This window comes from Erithacus rubecula (genome assembly GCF_903797595.1).
Source record: "Erithacus rubecula genome assembly, chromosome: 3".
In the NCBI taxonomy this organism is placed as follows: domain Eukaryota; kingdom Metazoa; phylum Chordata; class Aves; order Passeriformes; family Muscicapidae; genus Erithacus; species Erithacus rubecula.
The window spans coordinates 631,740-652,056 of NC_136689.1; the positions used below are offsets into that span (position 1 = coordinate 631,740).

The 20,317-nt window shown below is 51.4% G+C and overlaps 1 protein-coding gene across 1 annotated transcript in view; it reads right to left on the reverse strand.

The window, feature by feature from the left end:
* MAP4 (microtubule associated protein 4) overlaps positions 1–20,317 on the reverse strand; it is a 93,661-nt gene that overhangs the window by 36,324 nt on the left and 37,020 nt on the right. The window contains exons 8-11 of the mRNA XM_079301197.1: positions 19,748–19,882; positions 16,600–17,424; positions 15,569–15,709; positions 14,843–14,989 (exon numbers count right to left, since the gene is read on the reverse strand). Of these exons, the coding sequence (XP_079157323.1) occupies positions 14,843–14,989; positions 15,569–15,709; positions 16,600–17,424; positions 19,748–19,882 (1,248 nt within the window). The remainder of the gene's footprint in view (positions 1–14,842; positions 14,990–15,568; positions 15,710–16,599; positions 17,425–19,747; positions 19,883–20,317) is intronic.

Below are 20,317 nucleotides of genomic sequence, written 5' to 3' on the forward strand. Positions count from 1 at the left end.
TGGAAAGGTCCTGGAGTCTCAAATCCAGCAAAATTCACTTTGAATCTATTTTTTGGAACATGAACATATCTTACAATATTTTCAGCTAATTTAAAGACACTACATATCTGTATTTTTAAACAGCTGGGGTCCACAGAATCTCCCTGACAAGCCAGACATGTGCCCCAACTGACAAAAATAATTTCATTTCCTAGTGTCCTGGTTGCAGGTGGATTTTTCCTGTACACTTCATTCATTCACACCAGCACTGCACACCTTGATCCATCCCACCCCAGCCTGAACACCCCTGATGTTCCCCCTCAGCCACCCCACAGGCTCCTTCCATGGGAGCCAGATTTGGACACCATTCCCCTGGTTAAACTGGGCTGCAGCTGCTCAGAGGCTGCATTAGCACCAAACTGCACATTCAGCTTTTATTCTTAAGTGTCTGCTGCAGCTTAATCCTTGACTGAGGCAGATTTTGCTCTCTGAACCAGGGTCACAGCACATCAACCATCCCGGATATCCCCACACACTCCAGTCTGGAGAAAATGTCCTTAGAGCTCGTGGAAAAGCTTGAGTTGAACTGAAATGTATTTTTATACCCAGAGCCTGCAAGTTCCACTACGCCCCCTGAATTGAACCTGCTGTGAGAAATGCTACAATCCACACATTTATCTGCTTGTATTTAAGCTTGGGATTTAAGGCATTGCTATATTTAAAAACAATGACTAAGGAACTGTAAGTTATATGAATCTTTCCTGACAGCCTCTAATTAACCAGAATAGTTCCACCCCCACAACCTTCACTTCTCAAAGAGCCTCAACAATTTTTCTCTGCTTTAAAATATTCTGAGGTGCCTTGCTGTGGGAAACAGGCTCTGAGCTCATGCTCTCCCTCCTCCCTGGTGCAGGACTGGTGTTTGCAAGCACTTGCTCACTCTGGAAGTACTGACTGTGCTCCCCAGCCTGGCAGCCCCTGAGTTCCTCTAATCCTATGTAATCACTGTTATTCCTCCATTGCTCACTCAATCCAAACCAAGGTTTTTTTATACAGGAAATCTCAATCCATCAGAGATCTCTTAAAGCACTTCCCTGGGAGTGAGGGCAGCCCTGTAAAGCTCTCTGAAACCACCTAGCAGCTTTTTATTTGATTTTTTGAAAAAAAATCTACCATTCTAACATCTACATCTACCATTTCTAACAGAAGAGAAATTCTCTTTGATTTCAGGGCTGGTACTTCAGAGCCTGGGATCATGGAAGGGATTTGCATCACAGGAAAGAAAAGCCTGACTCCATGTCAGTGCTCAGCCAGTAACAGCCCCTGCTGCTTTATTAAATAATATTTTCTAATGCAGGAAATGAGCCACAGTCAATACCTGAGATGCTCAGAAGCAGGAGAATGCTTAGCTATGAAAAATCTCCAAACTCATCCAGTATTTAATCTCTCAGGACATTAATGGAGGTAATGCAGAGTTCATCCACTGAGAGCTTTCCAACAGCTTCCTCCTGCCCACAGCATGCTGCTGTCCAGTTCCAGTGCCCCAGCCTCTATCTTCTACTATTTTTTTTAAATTTCCATTTATGCATATTCTGCCTCTGAAGCTGTGGCCAGGAGTGGCTATTCACAATTCAAGACCAGCAGAGCTTTGCTCCCTGTTGTTCCCTTAGATTCTCATAAACCTTGAATTCTGTGAAAAATTAAAAATCAAACTGGTCAATGAAGATGGGCCTGGAAGGATGTTCAGAAAACAGATTTGGGCAGATTTTGAGAGGTGACTCAGATGAGGGAGGGTCTCACTGGAGCAGAGCTGGCTTGCAAGGGGGAGTCAGACACTCTCAAAGCAGCCCCAGCCACTGCTTCTACCCTCAGCTCAACAGGAGCAAGATTTCCAGAACCAAATTTGGGGTTCCCCACTCCTCTGGGTTCTTTCATGTCAGTGCCATCATGACAAGCTCCTGTAGCTCAGGTCCAGCTTCTGCACAGGGAGCTTTTCCCACTGCCCAAACTCCCACTCCCTGCCAGAGGGGAGAGCAGCCTGCTCTGCAGGAGCAAGGCTCTGTTTCCCTGTCTAGGAGGAGTAAAGCTCTATTTCCCTGTCCATGAGGAGTAAAGCTCTGTTTCCCTGTCCATGAGGAGTAAAGCTCTATTTCCCTCTCCATAAGGAACAAGGCTCTGTTTCCCTCTCCATGAAGAGCAAGGCTCTATTTCCCTCTCCATGAGGAACAAGGCTCTATTTCCCTCTCCATGAGGAACAAGGCTCTATTTCCCTGTCCATGAGCACCAAGGCTCTGTTTCCCTCTCCATGAGGAGTAAAGCTCTATTTCCCCTGTCCATGAGCACCAAGGCTCTATTTCCCCTCTCCATGAAGAGCAAGGCTCTCTTTTGCCTGCTCACATCCTTTTCTCCTCACTAAATCCATCCTTGCTGGAGGCAGAGCTGACAGAAACCAGCCTGCCCAGGATGCTGAGCACACCCAGCACATCTCAGCCCCTGTGCAGCACTCAGACCTGCTGGGATGCTTCCACTGCTCCTTTTCCAAGGGCAGCCATCCCCAGGTGATGCCTGTGCCCTCCCTGGGCTGTGCCAGATCACTACATCCCACGTCAGCCCTGGTACCCAATCTGCAGCCTCCCAGCCTCAGCAGATGAATCAGCCTAGTGCTTCTATTTTTGCTTCATTCCCCAAGCTATTACTTATCCCTGCTAATGCTCTGGGATTTTTTTTTTTTTTTGCTTTAATCTAACACAATCATTTCTGTGCAGCCTCTTGCACTGGTTTCTAAGGCAACATCACTTTCCAGGATGATGAGCTCTCTGTGCCAGCATCATTGGTGTGGTCTCTAATTAAGAGTTATTACCAGGAGAAGCAATCAGAGCCATGAGGACATGCTCTGTGTGTCCAGGAAATTGGGATTTACACCCCCTGCCCTGTGTGCTCACACACACACACACAGCTTGTGGAACCAGCCTGCTCAACTCATGCTTCACTTCTTCCCACAGCCTGCAAAAAATCAGGATAAAGGATAAAACTGGAATATTTAGGATTCTGACCACCAGAACCCTGCACTATAAGCTTTACATTGCAAAGGTGTGGAGTTGTACAAACCTTAAACACAACATCATGTTTTATAGGGCGGGTCATTTGCAGATCAAATCCTGATTTAGAATTATATAAATAAAACAGAGATCAGCCAAAACCAGAAATCAAACACACTCAGAGTGTTTCCAACTCAATATTTGCTTACTGTGGGGGTATTTGATAGTGGAAACCAAGCAGAGGCAACACAAAGTTCACAGAATGATGCACAAGCCACAGACTGGCAACATCAGCCAGGGAAAGAGGCCTGGAGCTCAGATTTCCCCAGAAAGTTGAACAGCATCACTGGGGAAATGTGGCAGCAGCCTCAGCCTGGCAGAATCTGCAGCCAGGAGTGCATTTGTTTCACTCCCAGCTTTTCTTGAAAATCCCAGTGTCAAGGATGAGCAGGAATATAAAATGAAGGAAGGAGATCAGCCTCAGGAAGCCCAGCCAAGGATGGTGGGTGCCAGCCCCAAGGGAGAGCTGGGCACAGCTGCACCCAGCTGGACACAAACCAGGGGCATCTGCACTGGGATCCAGGATATGGGATATTGGGAGGGAATTCCTGGCTGGGATGGAATTCCCAGAGCAGCTGTGGCTGCCCCTGGATCCCTGGAATGTCCAATCCAGGCTGGACATTGGGGCACCCTGGGGCAGTGGAAGTGTCCCTGCCAGGGCAGGGGTGAGATTTGAGGTTCCTTCCCAAAGCATTCAGGGATTCTGTTGGATCAGAGGAGCAGCACCTCTGGAAAACATCCTGTAATCCAGCTCAGCTCAGTTTTTAGCCAGGGACAGAAGCAGCAACTCCACAAAACCTTCTGCTCAGGCTGAGCCAAACTCACAGCAGGGTGAGGTCTCCTCACAAACTGTGTCACACTGGCAGAGAACTGCCCCTGTGGGGCTCAGTGCCCTCCCACACCCCACTGGGATCATTAACAGGTCTGTAATTAATGAACAGGATGCAGCATGATGACACTGAGCATTTCAAAAGCATTATTAGAGCAGCAGCTCCTGCAGCAGCTGCATTTGTGCTGATGATCTCAGGGTGACTGGCTGCACTCACACATCCTCCAGCCCCTGCCCTGATTAACACAGCCTTAATCAGCTGATGAGTTCCTGTCAGACAAACCCAATTACACTTTTGGGTCCCACAGGAGAACCACAAACATGGTATGAATGAAAGGTTACTGTGCAAATGCTAGACTCACTTAAAATTAAGGAAACCAGGCAGGGAAAGAAAATACTTACAGCAAGAGCTTCACTGTGGCTGCAAAAGCAAAGCAAATCCTGTCATTAACAGGGATGGGCATTTCTTGCTTTTAAATGTATTTGATTAGCACACAGACTGCTGAGAAATCTGCCCTGCAGCCCACAGGGTGGCTGTGGCAGTGGGCAGTGTGACAGCCTGGCACAGGCTGGGGACAGCAGGCAGCCACAGGGATGGGGGGATGGAGGGAAAAGGATCCAGGCATGAGATGAGCACTCCAAAAACCCCCCAGCCCCCACCTGGGGCAGGAATTGAGGAGCAGACTGTCTGCACCACGGGGTGGTTGTGCAATGAGCCCAGGGATCCAGGCTGGCCCTGGGCTCAACAGCTTATGCAAATCAAAATCCGTAAGAGGATACAGCCCCCAAACACTGCAACAAATTAATTTTTTTTCCTAAATCGACTATTCTTCAAGGAGAGATTGAAGAAAAAAAATATCTTTTGCAAGTCTCCCTTTGAAATGGAGCTGTAGGAGCAGAGGGAAGGGGGATGCCAGCAGCAGGTCAGAACCCATCAGCCCAACCCTGGCTGAGTGAAAACTTTCCATCATTTCCCCCTCAACCATTCCCCAGCACCCAGCCAAGGCACCTCCTTGGAAACACAGAATTTAGGGCCCTGACTGTCATCTCAAATTCCCAAATTGAGTTTGAATTCACACAAGAGGCAACACAAAGGTTCAGTCACATTGTAAAGGCTGATAAAGCCTGTCATGTTTCTGTTATCAGCTCAGCTGCCTCCTGACATTAAAAGGTATAAAATAATTTTCCAGGAGGCTCTGGGGCAGTTCTTCCAATGGCAACAACAACAATGAGAAGCTGAAATAAACCCAAAAGAGGGATAAGGGATTAAATTCAAGAATTGCACAATCAGCCTTCTAGCCAATGCTCCTTAAGCTGCATGGTCAAAAATAGAAAAAAAATAAATAAATTACAGAAGTGTGCAAGGCCTAAATTGCAGGAGATGGATCCAACTTCCGTCAGAGAGAGGAATGTGCAGCATCACAGTTGCCATGACTCCCAAGAGAGCTGTAGCACAACACTGGCACCTATTTTAGCAGCACAGACAGGAGCTGATGTTTGTAGAGAAGCATCCTGTTATCCTGGAACAGACACTGTGGGACAGGGGAGCCTGGCTAAAGAGAATTCATCACTGAGCTCTAGCAGGAGCTCCTCCAAAATGGAAAATCTGGCAGTCAATCACTGCCTGCCCACCTGGAGAAAGAAATGAAAAAAGATGGAAAGGAATGGAGGGACAGGACCCAGGGAATGGCTCTCACTGCCAGAGGAATGGGATGGATGGGATATTGGGATGGAATTCCTGGTTGGGATGGAATTCCCAGGGCAGCTGTGGCTGCCCCTGGCAGTGCCCAGGGCCAGGTTGGACACTTGGAGCTGCCTGGGACAGTGGGAGTGTCCCCATGGCAGGGGTGGCACTGGGTGATCCTTAAGGTCCCTCCCAACCCAACCCAACCCAGCCAAACCCATTCCAGGATCCTGTCGGATATCAGGATACCAGGACCCTGTTGGATATCAGGATAGCAGGATCCTGTTGGATATCAGGATACCAGGATCCTGTCAGATATCAGGATAGCAGGACCCTGTCAGATATCAGGATAGCAGGATCGTGTTGGATATCAGGATACCAGGATCGTGTTGGATATCAGGATACCAGGATCCTGTCAGATATCAGGATACCAGGATCCTGTCAGATATCAGGATAGCAGGATCCTGTTGGATATCAGGATAGCAGGATCCTGTCAGATATCAGGATACCAGGATCCTGTCAGATATCAGGATACCAGGATCCTGTTGGATATCAGGATACCAGGATCCTGTTGGATATCAGGATACCAGGATCCTGTCAGATATCAGGATAGCAGGATCCTGTCAGATATCAGGATAGCAGGATCCTGTCGGATATCAGGATAGCAGGATCCTGTTGGATATCAGGATACCAGGACCCTGTCAGGATATCCTGTGTGGATATCCCAGCCCTGCCTGGCAGTCACAGGTGAGGTGCTGGCCAAGGTGTGGCAACAGCCAAAGGCACAAAGCCCCAGCCCGTGGCTCTGTCCCACAGCAGCAGCACAGAGGCACAGGGAGGGGACACAGGGGCCCTGTGCCAGCTGGACTGGCACACAGATCCCCTGGATCCCTGCAGCCCTGCCCAGGGAATGGCACAAAACCTGTGGATGTGGCTCAGTGCTGGCCTTGGCACTGCTGGGTTAAAGGCTGGACCTTTCCAAGCTGAACAATTCCCTGATTCCCTGTCAGTGAGTGAACACAGGGCCCATGGCAGGGATCTGAGAGCAGGGACAGGGATCACAGAGCAGGGACAGGGATCTGAGAGCAGGGACAGGGATCACAGAGCAGATCAGGGATCTGAGAGCAGGGATCTGAGAGCAGGGACAGGGATCTGAGAGCAGATCAGGGATCTGAGAGCAGGGACAGGGATCACAGAGCAGATCAGGGATCTGAGAGCAGGGATCTGAGAGCAGGGACAGGGATCTGAGAGCAGATCAGGGATCTGAGAGCAGGGATCTGAGAGCAGGGACAGGGATCTGAGAGCAGGGACAGGGATCTGAGAGCAGATCAGGGATCTGAGAGCAGTGACAGGGATCTGAGAGCAGGGACAGAGATCTGAGAGCAGATCAGGGATCTGAGAGCAGGGATCTGAGAGCAGGGACAGGGATCACAGAGCAGAGCAGGGATCTGAGAGCAGGGATCTGAGAGCAGGGACAGGGATCACAGAGCAGGGACAGGGATCTGAGAGCAGATCAGGGATCTGAGAGCAGGGACAGGGATCTGAGAGCAGGGACAGAGATCTGAGAGCAGATCAGGGATCTGAGAGCAGGGACAGAGATCTGAGAGCAGTGACAGGGATCTGAGAGCAGGGACAGAGATCTGAGAGCAGTGACAGGGATCACAGAGCAGGGACAGGGATCTGAGAGCAGGGGCAGAGATCTGAGAGCAGTGACAGGGATCTGAGAGCAGTGACACAGGGATCTGAGAGCAGTGACAGGGATCTGAGAGCAGGGATCTGAGAGCAGTGACAGGGATCTGAGAGCAGGGACAGGGATCTGAGAGCAGGGACAGGGATCTGAGAGCAGATCAGGGATCTGAGAGCAGGGACAGGGATCTGAGAGCAGGGACAGAGATCTGAGAGCAGGGACAGGGATCTGAGAGCAGGGACAGGGATCTGAGAGCAGATCAGGGATCTGAGAGCAGATCAGGGATCTGAGAGCAGGGACAGGGATCTGAGAGCAGGGACAGGGATCTGAGAGCAGATCAGGGATCTGAGAGCAGGGATCTGAGAGCAGGGACAGGGATCTGAGAGCAGATCAGGGATCTGAGAGCAGGGACAGAGATCTGAGAGCAGTGACAGGGATCTGAGAGCAGTGACAGGGATCTGAGAGCAGGGACAGGGATCTGAGAGCAGGGACAGGGATCACAGAGCAGGGACAGGGATCTGAGAGCAGGGACAGAGATCTGAGAGCAGGGACAGAGATCTGAGAGCAGGGACAGAGATCTGAGAGCAGGGACAGGGATCTGAGAGCAGGGATCCCAGCTCAGATCAGGGATCTCAGATCAGGTCAGGGATCTCAGAACAGGGACAGGGATCTCAGATCAGGGATCTCAGATCAGGACAGGGATCTCAGAACAGGGACAGGGATCTCAGAGCTCTCCCTCCACCCAGCCCTGGCTGTGGCTGAGGTGCCAATCCCAGCCCAGGCCCTGGCACAGCTCTGGTGCCAGCTGGGGGGCTCAGCCAGGCCTAGGGGGATGCACAGCTGTGCAACAGCTGCTCCAGCAAGGGCCAGGCTGATGGACATGGAGACAAAAGCATTGCTGGGGAGGGGCTGCCTTAGTGATGCTGGGATTCTGGGATGGCAAAGCACCTTCAGCTGCTGTGGAACACAGCACCAGCAGCTCCAAACCACCTCAGCCATGGGACCATGGAACCTCCTGAGCTGGGAGGGACCCACTGGATCACTGATCCAGCTCCTGGCCCTGCACAGACACCCCAAAATCCCCCCCTGTGCTGTCCAAACATTGCTGGAGCTCTGGCAGGGCTGGAGCTGTGCTCATTCCCTGGAGCACCTCTGGGGGAATTCAGAGCTGGGCTCCCCTAAAAATCACCAACAAACCAACTGCTGACTCTACAAAGTGCTGAAAAAGGAGGAAATCAGTGGAAGGTTATCAAAAACCTGAGTAAACTCACATCAGGACAACTTCCAGTGCAAAGTTTGTGCCAACTTACTGACAGGCTACTCTGAGGCAGGACACCAATCCAAGCAGTGTTACCTGTGCAAGATATTCAGGAGGAGTTTTCCTTTCAAAAACTCCTGGCAGACAATGGAAAGGCTCTGAAGAAACATTGATTTTGTAAAAGATGCTGCCTTCAGCTTTCCCTCTGTTTTGTTGCATCATGCACCAAAGAGCATCACTTCTGCAGGCACAAGTTCATGCAGAGAACACACTTCCACTAAAATAGAACTACTTCAGGTTATGCAACACTCATTAAAATTACAAAACCTCTCAAAAAACCTGGGCAGCATGTTAAGGCACTCTGGAGCTCGGGGTCTGGTGAGTTAGTGGCTGCATCATGCAAACTGGCAGAGAGAAACTCCACAGGAACAGCAGCAAACTTTCATGCCTGATGACAAGGCAAAAATGGAGAGCACCTGAGGGCAGGGCTGAACTTCCCAGCCCACCTGGGCTCAGTGGGGCTCACAGAGCTGCAGCTCTCTCTGAGGAAGCTTCAGAGTGAGCACAAGTGTGAGAATATTTGTAATTTCATCTCCATCCATAGCTGAGAATTTCTAAGGACTGGATTCAGCTGTATGGGATGAATTCCAGCTCATTTCCAGTGAGCACAGGGACCTTGTTCCCTGGAGAACAGCCAGGCTGCCCAGCCCATCCAAAGTCTCCCAGGAGGGACAAAGTCCCCACATTTACATCAGTCCCATCATTGTTTTGCTAGAGCTTTGGAAAACCTTTTTTTGCTAAACCTTTGGAAAAGGTTCTTTGGTTCTAGAAGGAAACACATTTTATGGATGAGGTGGCTCAAGGAGGCTCAAGCCAAACCAGCAGCAGGAGGAGAAGGGGATGCAGCTGGTGTGAGTGGGATGAACCCAAAGCCTGTGAGCAACAGGACCAGAACATTCCCTGCCCCTGGCATCCTCCAGCCCTGGGCAGGAGCCACTGGCACAGCTCAGGGGCAAGAAGCCAAGGCAGCCTCACACCCAGAAATGCTGATTCCCCACACTGACACAGCTCAATGGGTGCACCCAATGATCTCAGAGAGCTTCCAGCCCCCCAAACTCTGGGAAGCAGCCCAGTGAGCCAGGCAAGCACCCCCCAATGCCACACTGGTGCCCAGGGGGCTCATGCCAGGGCAGCACACTCAGAATCCAGCTGTGGCACTCACAGAGTCCAGCTGTGGCACTCACACACCTCTGTCCTGCCGGGCTGGGGCAGGGGCTGCAGCCCCCCGTGCCCTGGTGGGTCTCAGGTAGCCCTTGAGCTGCTCTGGCACCTTCCCTCTCTCCTGCTTGGCCTCTCTCACTGCTCTCTGCTCACATCCTGCTGCTCCTTTACGTGGGGCTTGACACTCCTTGCCTTGCCTTGGCTCCTGAGACTCCTTTGCTTTGGGTATTTCTGGAGATTCCTTCCCTTTAGGTGCTTCTTGAGAGTCCTCTTTGGTTATGTCTTGAGAATCCTTTTCTTTAGTTATTTCTTGACATTCCTTCTCTTTGGTTATTTCTTGAGATTCCTTTTCTTTAGTTACTTCTTGAGATTCTTTTTCTTTACTTATTTCTTGAGATTCCTTCTCTTTAGTTATTTCTTCAGATTTCTTTTCTTTACTTGTATCCTGAGATTCCTTTTGTTTACTTATGTCCTGAGATTCCTTTTCTTTGGTTACTTCTTGAGATTCCTTTTTAGCAGTTTCTTGCAATTCCCTTTCTTTAGCTGCATCTTGAGTTTCTCTTCCTTTACTTGTGCTTTGAGAATCCTTTTCTTTGCTTTTGTTTTCAGGTTTACCCACCTCAGACTGTGACACTGGAGCATCCTTCAGGAGATCCTCACCAGGAGGAGCAGGGCTCTCCTCTGCAGGCTGACAGGGACCTTTCCTGCTCTCTTTGGGCTGTTTTTGGGCAGCAGCCCCAGGCTCAGAGCCCTGCTGATGGGGTGAGCTCTGCTTGTTCCTCGTGCCCAGCTCAGCCCCTGCAGCTTTCCTGTCCATGCCAGCTGCTGGCACAGCCTGGCACAGGGCAGGGCAGGTGCTGCCTGTGTCCCCAGGTGTCCCTGCAGGGGCAGGGCAGGTGCTGCCTGTGTCCTTCTCTGCCTCTGCTCTGGGTTTTGGGTCTGCAGCCCCATGAGGAAGCTCTGAGGGAGCCTTGCCACTGCTGTGCTTTTTATCAGTGGGTTTTATTTCTTTATTACCCCCCTGTGCCACGTGGCAAAGGTGACTTTTGTCCCTGGGCTGGCCATCCTGGGAGCCAGCCCCCCTGCCTCTGCCTGCCTCCTGTGAGCCCTCTGTGCCAGGTGCTTTGTGTCCCAGGTCCAGGGGCTGCTCACAACATTTCTGGCTCTGCAACTCCTTCTCAGCACCAGCTCCAGGCTCTCTGCTGCTTCTCTCTGCCACAGCTTCCAGAGGAGGAGGAGGAGGAGGAGGAGGAAGGCCCCCAGACCCTGCATCCCCCTCTCTCTGCTCTGGGGGGGCACAGGGAGCATCCCCCCCATCACCAGAACTATTTGCTGTGGTCTGAGACACGGGTTTGAAATCACTTCCTTTGTTATTCCAAACTCTTTGAGGGCCAGGGGGGCAGTTTTTGATGTTTCTGTTTTCATCCACCAAGTCTGTGTCTCCCATGGCACACTCCAGCCCAGGGCCCAGGGGGGGCTGTGCCTCCCCCCTCCCTGCTTTTCCCTCCAGAGCAACAGGCTGCCTGCAGGCATTTTTAATCTTTTTACTGCTTCCATCATAGCCCCTCTTTTTAGATCTCTCAGTGACTGGGGCCAGGCTGGTTTCTGGCACTGCTGGCTGCTCTGGAGTTGGATTTTTATTGCTGGCACCTCCTGCCTCAGGTTTGTCCCTGATCTCCAGGCCAGGAGAAGGGAACATCTCTCCGTGCTCCAGAACAGGCTGCTGTGGCTCAGGCTCCCCCTTTCTGTGCTTCTCTTCAGCTCCTGTGGGTGATTTCCCTGGCTCCAGAGGCAGAGCAGGAGCCTTGGCAGGATCAGGCAGGGCTGCTGGAGCCCTGGAGCTCTCTCTGCCCTTCTCAGGCTGAGTTTGTTGGACATGTCCCACTGCAGGGATGTCACCTGGCCCCAGCTCAGCACTGAGCTCAGCCTTGCTGCCTTTCCCTTCTCTGCTTTTACTCCTGGCCTTGTCCATCCCCAGTTCTCTGGTGGGACTGTGCTCTGGGAGATCCTGGGGTTCATCTGCTGCCTTCCCTTTATTCCAACTTTCCTTAGCACTGCCTCTTTCTGCCTCTGAACTCTCAGTTTTCTGGCCTGAAGGATTTGGCTGCTCAGACAATGTCCCACCACCACCCTGGATTTTGGGCTCCCCCAGGCTCTCTCTTGGCAGACCAGAGCCCTTGTCCTTCTCCCAGCTCATGCCCCTGCTGCCTGCAGCCCCCAGGGCAGCTGTCTGCCCCGAGGGGCTCCTCCCAGGCTGTTTCCTTCTCCCATCACTGCTCCTTTTCCTTACTTTCTCTGAGCTGAGCCCAGCAGTGCCTCTGCTCTCTCTGCCTCTCCCAGCCACCTCCTCCTGCTCTGTGGGGCTGGGGATGGCAGCCACAGCAGCATTTCTGCCTTTCTCTCTGCTCCTCTCTTGCTCTAAATCCCCCAAATCAGCTCTTTCACCTTTCCCAGTGTTTTCTTTCAGTTTCTCTGCTCCCAGCTCCATTTTGGCTGTGTTTTCCTGCAAGCTCCCAGCAGGGACAGAGCCCCCCTTATCACTGCCCTCCTTCACCTCATCAGCCCCTGCATCCAGCTTATCCTCAAGGAAAGGTTGCTGGGGAAAGCTCCTTTCCCCTTTTCTGCTCCTTCCATCACTGCCCCTCTTTCTGGGTTTCTCTGGGGCACAGGCTGCTGCAGGGCTGCCTGGTGGGTGTCCAGCCTGGCCATTTGCAGCACAAACTCCTTCCTTTCCAGCCTCATCTCTGCTCCCTCCAGCAGTGAACTTGCCTCCCTCCTCTGGGAGATGCTCTGAGCAGCTCCTCATCCTTTTGCCTCTCCCTTCACTGGGTTTTTTCCTAGGTCTGTCCATCCCCTGGCTCCCACCCTGCTGCTCACAGGCAGCAAATCCCTTCCCTGTGTCTGGATCTGGGGGATCTGCTGCCACCCCCCTGCCCCCTGCCTGCCCAGGGCTGGCATGTTTGGGATGTTTGCCCTGCACAGCTGGAGCCTCCCCAGCTTTTGGTGAAACTGAAACAGCTCCAGGAGCATCTCTTGGGCTCTTCATTCCTCCCTCTGGGCCTCTTTGATTTTCTCCAGCTGCCTGAGGCTCTGCAGGGAGCTTGTCCTCCAGGTGAGGCTGTTTGAGGGATTCCTTCTCAGCCCCTTTGCTTTCCTCCCCGTTTTTCTTGGCTGCAGTTTCCAGGGAAGGCTGATGGACAGAGTCACTGGGTGCTTCCTGCCCTGGAGATGGGGTTTTAGGCTCCTTGTTTTTATGGCAAAGAGGCAATTCTGAAGGTTTAGTCTGTGAGGAAGTTTCTGCTTTGCTCAGGTTGGCACCTTTTGCCTCCTTGTCCTCCCTCTTCTCGTTTTTCTTGGGGAAATCTTTCTCTGTGGGCTTGGTGGGTCCCTTTGCTGCAGCAGATTCCTCCACCTTATCCTTGCCCCCCTGCTCTGGGGGAACCTCTTTCCTTTTGCCTTTATCTTCCAGCATCCAGCTGTCACCTCTCCTTCCCTCTGCTCCCATCTCCTCCCTGGCTGTGGCATCCAGCACTCTGGATTTGGGGTCCTGCTGTGCTGGGGCTGGCACAGGCACAGGGAGGGAGTTTTGCTGATCCAGGATGTGACTCCCAGCTGGGATTTCTGCATCCTTTGGCACATCCAGAGCTCTGCTGCCCGTGGCTGGGCTCTGCCATCCCCCCCCAAAGGCAGCTCTGGGGGCTGCTCCATTCTCATCCCACCACTCCTGCCCTCTTGCCAGCTGGTTTCTCCTCTGCTTTGGTTTCTTTTTCTTTTTCTTCACAACAGCACTTTCCAAATCCCAGTTCTCCTGGGGAGGATCTCTGCAGCTCTCCACAGGCTCCGTGGGGACACTGGTGGCCTTTTTGTGAGGAGCCCTAAAGCCAGGGGATGTTCCAAGCTCCACAGAGGAACAGGGATCTGCTCTGGGCTCAGGACTCTTCTGCTGTGGGGCACCTATGGGATGCTCCTCTGGCACATCTGTGAGAGGCACTGGGGCAGCTTTTGCTCTGCCAAACCCACGGTCCCTGGATTTGGGAGCTTGCCTGACTTGTGCAGTGGGAAGACCTGGAATACAGGAAGCCTGCTCAAACATCAAGGCCACTATTTGCTTGCTAAAAGAAACAATAAATCTATTCTCTATGTGACTGCAGCCCTCTCAAAGAGGCCATACAGGATTTCCCAGCACTGGAACCACACCAGAGCCACCCCAGGAGGGCTGGGGCAGGTTTTTACCCCAACACCTGTGGCATCCACCCCAAATCCAAAGATCAGTGCTATTTAAACACAGTCTGACACAGGCTCCTACCCCACCAAAAAGCACCAGTTCTTGTAAAGACATGCCATTGCTTTTTAAAAATGCATTAAGGATCCATTTTGTCTCAGCAAGACAAGATCAGAGAGAGCCTTTTTATATCTCTAGCTGGCATCCTTCCAGAGTGGGAAAACAGAAGTTTAGTGGGAAGAAGGGAAGAGAGATGGGGGCAGGAGAGCCAAGTTTCCCCAGCAGCAGAGTGGAAGCAGTGGGAGGCAGAGCCTCTGTCCCAAGGTCACCTGCAGTGTCCCTGGGGATCCCAGAGCAGCAGCTGTTTGTCACTTAGTCCTGGCCCACAAATCCTCCTCCACACCAAGTGTGAGCAGCACCAGCCCCTCTGGAGGCTGGCTCAGTGGAGCAGGGAGAAAATCACATCTTCCTGTGGCAATTACACAGCTCCTGTGCTGGCAGGGAGATCCTCACTGGGAATATCCTGCTGAGAATTAACAATCCCTTCCAGTCCCACAGTAAGAGCCAGTGCTGGTGGCACAGAGAGGAGCAGCTCTGCCATCCCCCAGCACAGCTGTGAGCCAGTCCCAGTGAGAAAACACCCAGAGCACCCAGACTGGGGGTTTTAGCTTGAATATGGAGGGAAAAGAGCCTTGGAGAGGGCAGGGACCTGAGGGGGAGCCCAGCACCAGGAACACTGAGAACCACACCAAGACATTTCTGCTTGCCCAGGTGGCCCCACAGCCAGGAGCAGAAGGGGCAGAGTTCCCAGAGGAGGCTTCCATGAGGAAATTGAATTGTTTTTTATTATGGTTTCTATCCTACCTGTGGGCTCCTGCAGGGTTTTCCCTTCCTGAGGTTCTGTGTGCTGGATGTGGTTGTGCTCAGCCTCCTCCTTTTGTGTCTCACCATCCTCAGCAGGAGCAGATTTTTCTGGAAGATCTTTATTTTCTACTGCTCCTTTTGCTTCAGCTGCAACATGAAAGACAGAACAGAAAGCTTCAGGTCTCAGGAGTGCAGGCAAAGAGGTAAATGTTTGTTTCACAGGAGTGATGCTGGTTCAGCTCCTCACAGTCCCATCCCAGCTGCACTTTCACACTCTGCACATGCCAGTGTGGGGGCAGAAAATGCAGCAGGGGCTGTTCCAGGGCTCCACACAGGGTGAGGGTTTGTTTGGGTTTTTTCCTCTTTGTAATCAACCCAATTCAGACTATCCCAGCTTCCCAGTGGGAATTCAATCCAGAAAAACTCCATTATCAGCCTGGAGTCCCTGGCTAATGCTGATCATCTTGTATTCATCTACACCTTACAACATCCCCACAGCCACCACAACACTCCTCACTCTGCATAATTACAGCCAGCTCTAATTTGCAAGGCATAATTACATGGGAGAGCAGCTCTCCCTGTAATTAATTTTATTGAAATTTTAACAGAAAGGGAAATAATGACAGAAATTGCTGCAACAACTGAGTATGAGGGAGAAAAGGACAAGATGTGGGTCTGGCAGCCCCTGGAGGTGCCAGCCCAGCTCTGTCCTGCTGCATTCCCCACCTGCTGCCTCTGCCTTGCTCCCTGCAAGTTCCTCCTTCAAGGGGCTTGGAGGGGCTTTCCTGTCCTTTTCCTTCATCTTCTCTGAGTCATCCTCACAAACTTCTGGCCCTTTGGATTCTGCTTCCACCTTTGCTGCTGCTTCTGCAAATGGAATGTAAAGAGTAAAAAAAATCAGGTTTTAAATTTAGATCAGATTAAATAAGGTAAAAATCATTCCCTTGTCTGTTTTTTTTTCTGAAGGGTTTCCTCACTTTCAAAATGTGATTTTTAGGATCTTTCTACCTCCCTGCATTGTCTTGCACATCCTCTTTCATTCACCCATCTGCCTCTCAGTCACTACATTCTAGTGAGGATTTTTTTGTTAAAACTTCTCTCTTTCAATTTATCCTCTTCATTAAACTGAACAGTAGTAGAAGAGAAGAAAAAAATCTCACTCCAACCCCATCCACAACCAGTCCACATATGCTGCCTCTGTCCAGGACTATTTGCTGCATTTTGATAATATAAATATGAAATAAATACAATTTTGGAGAACAGTTTTCTGTCCAGAGAGACAAATCCACACAGCACAGCAAACCTGCCATGAAAATCCAGCACTTCAACACCTACAGTCATCCCAAGGAAAGATCCCAAAATTCTCAACTAAGCCTTGTAGTCTTTTCAGAAATTGTTTCCAAGAGCTCTCTTTGTCAGCCCTGTGTCCCTCAGGATTGGGAGGTTTTGGTGACACCAAGCCAAGCAGCAGCAGGGATGAGCCAACACCTCCCCATGGCTCTCCTCAGCCCACTCAGCACTGCTGGGAATGCCCAGAGAAAACTAAAAAACCCTAAAAACCTCTGGGTTTATGTTTCACAAGTGGAGAATCCCCATGAAGCAGCTCCTGTGTATCCTGAGAGCAGAGCTGAGCTCTCCCCAAGGTGCTTCACCCAAAATCAACCCACACTGGGCTGCAGGAGCTCAGAATCACTGCACTGAGCCACCCATGGTTCTGGGATTCTGGGATTCTGGGATTTGGGGCTGGGCACACTCACCTGCAGGACACTTGTCTTGCTGAAGGGCAGCCTGGGGTGTCAGCAGCTCCCCAGACACAGGCTGAGCTTCCCCTGCCACAGCAGGGCCAGGCTTGGCTGCAGCAGCCAGCCCAGGATCCAGGGCATGCTGATGGTTGATTTCTGCTGCTGGGCCAAACTCAGAGTCCATAATGTGCTGAGCTTTGTTATCTGCTGCTGGGGCAAACCCCAAATCCAAGGCATGGGGAGGCTCTGCATCTTCTGCTGGGGCAAACCCCAAATTCATGGTCTGGTGGGATTCCATATCTGCTGCTGGGGCAAACCCCAAATCCATGGTCTTGTGGGATTCCATATCTGCTGCTGGAGCAAACCCCAAATCCATGGTCTTGTGGGATTCCATATCTGCTGCTGGAGCAAATCCTAAATTCATGGTCTGGTGAGAATCCACACCTGGTGCTGGGTTAAATTCCAAATCCATGGCATGGTGGGATTCCACATCTGCTGCTGGGGCAAAGCCCAAATCCACCCCATGGTGGGATTCCATATCTGCTGCTGGGGCAAATCCCAAATCCATGGTCTGCTGGGACTCCACACCTGGTGCTGGGGCAAAGCCCAAACCCACCCCCTGGTGGGATCCAGCATCTGCTGCTGGGGTGAAGCTGAGCTCTGTCCCCTGGGTGGACAGGTCCTTGACACCTTTGGGAGGGCTGGCCTCAGGAGCAGCAGAAAATCCCAGATCCTGGCTTTCCATGGGCTGGGAAGGGCTGCAGGGGGCTGGGGGGGGGTTGGGGTCTCCAGCCTCAGCCTTCTCTGATGAAAGGGACACGGTGGGAAGAGAGGCTGCACCTGCCAGGACAGAGGGAAAACACAGAACAGAGTCAGGGAAAAAACCAGAACACAGAACAGAGTCAGGGGGAAAAACCCAGAACACAGAATCAGAGTCAGGGAAAACCCAGAACACAAACCAGAGTCAGGGAAATAAACCCAGAACACAGACCAGAGACAGGGAAAAACCAGAACACAGACCAGAGACAGGGAAATAAACCCAGAACACAGACCAGAGTCAGGGAAAACCCAGAACACAGACCAGAGTCAGGGAAATAAACCCAGAACACAGAATCAGAGTCAGGGAAAAATCCAGAACACAGACCAGAGTCAGGGAAAAACCAGAACACAGACCAGAGTCAGGGAAAACCCAGAACACAGTCAGGGAAAACCCAGAACACAGAATCAAGAGTCAGGGAAAACCCAGAACACAGACAAGAGTCAGGGAAAAACCAGAACACAGACCAGAGTCAGGGAAATAAACCCAGAACACAGACCAGAGACAGGGAAAAACCAGAACACAGACCAGAGACAGGGAAAATCCAGAACACAGACCAGAGACAGGGAAAAACCAGAACACAGAACAGAGTCAAGGAAAAACCCAGAACACAGACCAGAGTCAGGGAAAACCCAGAACACAGCACCAGAGTCAGGGAAATAAACCCAGAACACAGAATCAGAGTCAGGGAAAACCCAGAACACAGCACCAGAGTCAGGAAAAACCAGAACACAGACCAGAGTCAGGGAAAACCAGAACACAGACCAGAGTCAGGGAAAAAACCCAAAATCCCAATGGGAACACCTGAGCTGCTGGGTTATGGCTGCTCAAACACAGCACCAGAGTCAGGAAAAACCCCAAAATCCCCATGGAACAGCTGAGCTGCTGGGCTGTGGCTGTGATGACACAGGGACACCCCCTGTGTCTCCTCCTGCCTCCTCCCCTGTCACCAGTGCTCCCCAGTGACTCCAGCCCTTATCCCCTGCTGCAGCCCTGTCCCATTGCTGCCAGCACGGGCTGTTGGTGCTCCAGCTGCACACAGCTGGCCAGGGGCTCTGCCAGGAGCAGATTCCAGCATGTCCCAGTTCCACTCCCCTCCTGGGCAGCCACACATCCCCTGGGGAAGCTGTTTGTGCCTCTACACAGCAAATGTGGAACCACCTGTGTGAGCCCAGCAGGTTTTCCAGGAGCAGCACAAGTCCTGGCACACTCCAAAGCTGCACAGTCATCCCAAACATGGTTTGTGCTGCTGGTGGGGGGGTCAGCTCTGACACAAAATCCTCCCACAAATCCCAAATTCCTTCAAACTGGCCTCATTTTTCACACAGCATCTCCCAACACTGAGCTGCTAGCTCCAAACCAACATTTGTCACTTCACAGCACAATCAAACCTCTGCATTTAAGCTCCTATTTGCCTAAAATCCCCTAACAGGAGGTTTTTCAGTCAGATTTTGTTGAATGTTTCAGCTGTCCAGAGGCAAGCTTTCCCAAATGGTCAGTGCCAGAAGCACTGGCTCTCTCCTGCAGCTCCAGACAGCCCCAAGCTCTGCCCACCCTCTGTGCCCTCAACATCTCCATCTATTGCTGATGACCAAAAAATAACATTTCTACTGATTTTTTGAGTCACATCTAAAAATATCCTTCCCCCAATCAGTGGAAAATGTATTAAATCTAAATTAGATGTTCAACTGGAGTCAGAAAGAAATAGAAAAAAATGGAAAGTCCCTTTCAAAATGGTACTTAAGGATCCATTTAGATAAAACCAATATTTTAGTGAAGCAAACCAAAAGAATGGAACCAGCCCTCATTTGGGTTAGACTTTGCTGTGGGTTTTTTAAGTGATATCATGATCTTCTCCAAAAGAAAACATCAAGATTGTGATTTTACACATGGCTAAGACTATCAATAAACAGATATTGAAAGCAGTGTGGATGTTCCCTGGAAAATTATGGAAATGAGTGGGATAAAGAATTAGGAAACTGGCTAACAAGTGGCACTGTGTATAAATATGTTAAAAATGGGGTTTCTTTTAAGGGAGTCTTTTAAAAAAAGGGCAGGTTGGAAGGTACCTGTGAACAGATGGGACACCTGGGGCCATGGGTGGGACCTGGTGACCTCAGAGGGTTTTTCCCACCTGAACCCTTCCCTGAGTGTGCTGTAACCACACCCTCAGCATTTTCCTGCAGCTAAAATCTGGAGACAGCAAGGACCCCCAGAATCAGCTGGAGTGGGACACAGGTGATTTGCTGCCTGTCCCTCAGTGTCCCCACAGAGCAGGGTCAGTGCCACCTGTGTTTGCAGAGAACAGCCCATGTTCTCCCAGCAGCACAGGTGCTCAGGATTTACCTGCTGTGGATCCCTGGGGGGCTGCAGCCTCCCCTGGCAGTGCTGGGGCTGCAGCAGGAGCCTCCCCTGGGGCTGCTGCTGCTGTGGGGCTCTCAGGCAGGCTGGTCCTGATGGCTTCTGTGGCTGCAGGGGGCACTGGGGAACACAAACAGCTGCAATCAACATCTGGCATCAGCATCTGGAAAGGTCTTGGCACACAGAGCTGCTGGCATGTGATGTGTCAGCCAGCCTGGAACTCCCCCATCCTCAGCTTTCACTGCCCACTCTCAGGAAAATCAGCAGCCAGGGAAACTCCTGAATGCCAGGAGGAGGGCAAAAGCTGGGAGTGCTGTGCTCCAAACCCACCCCAGCTCCACAAACACTTCCCACCCCTCAGCAGGGTCAAACTGCTCCCAGCTTCTTCACAGAATATAAGATCAAGTTTGGTAACACACACACACATACGAGTTCCCAATGGGAAAATGTCCCAGTGGGGCTTCCAAGATTTAACTGTGACCAGAATTTCAAGGTAATTGTAAAATCCCAGGAAGGTTTGGGTGGGAAGGGACCTCAAGGATCACCCAGTGCCAC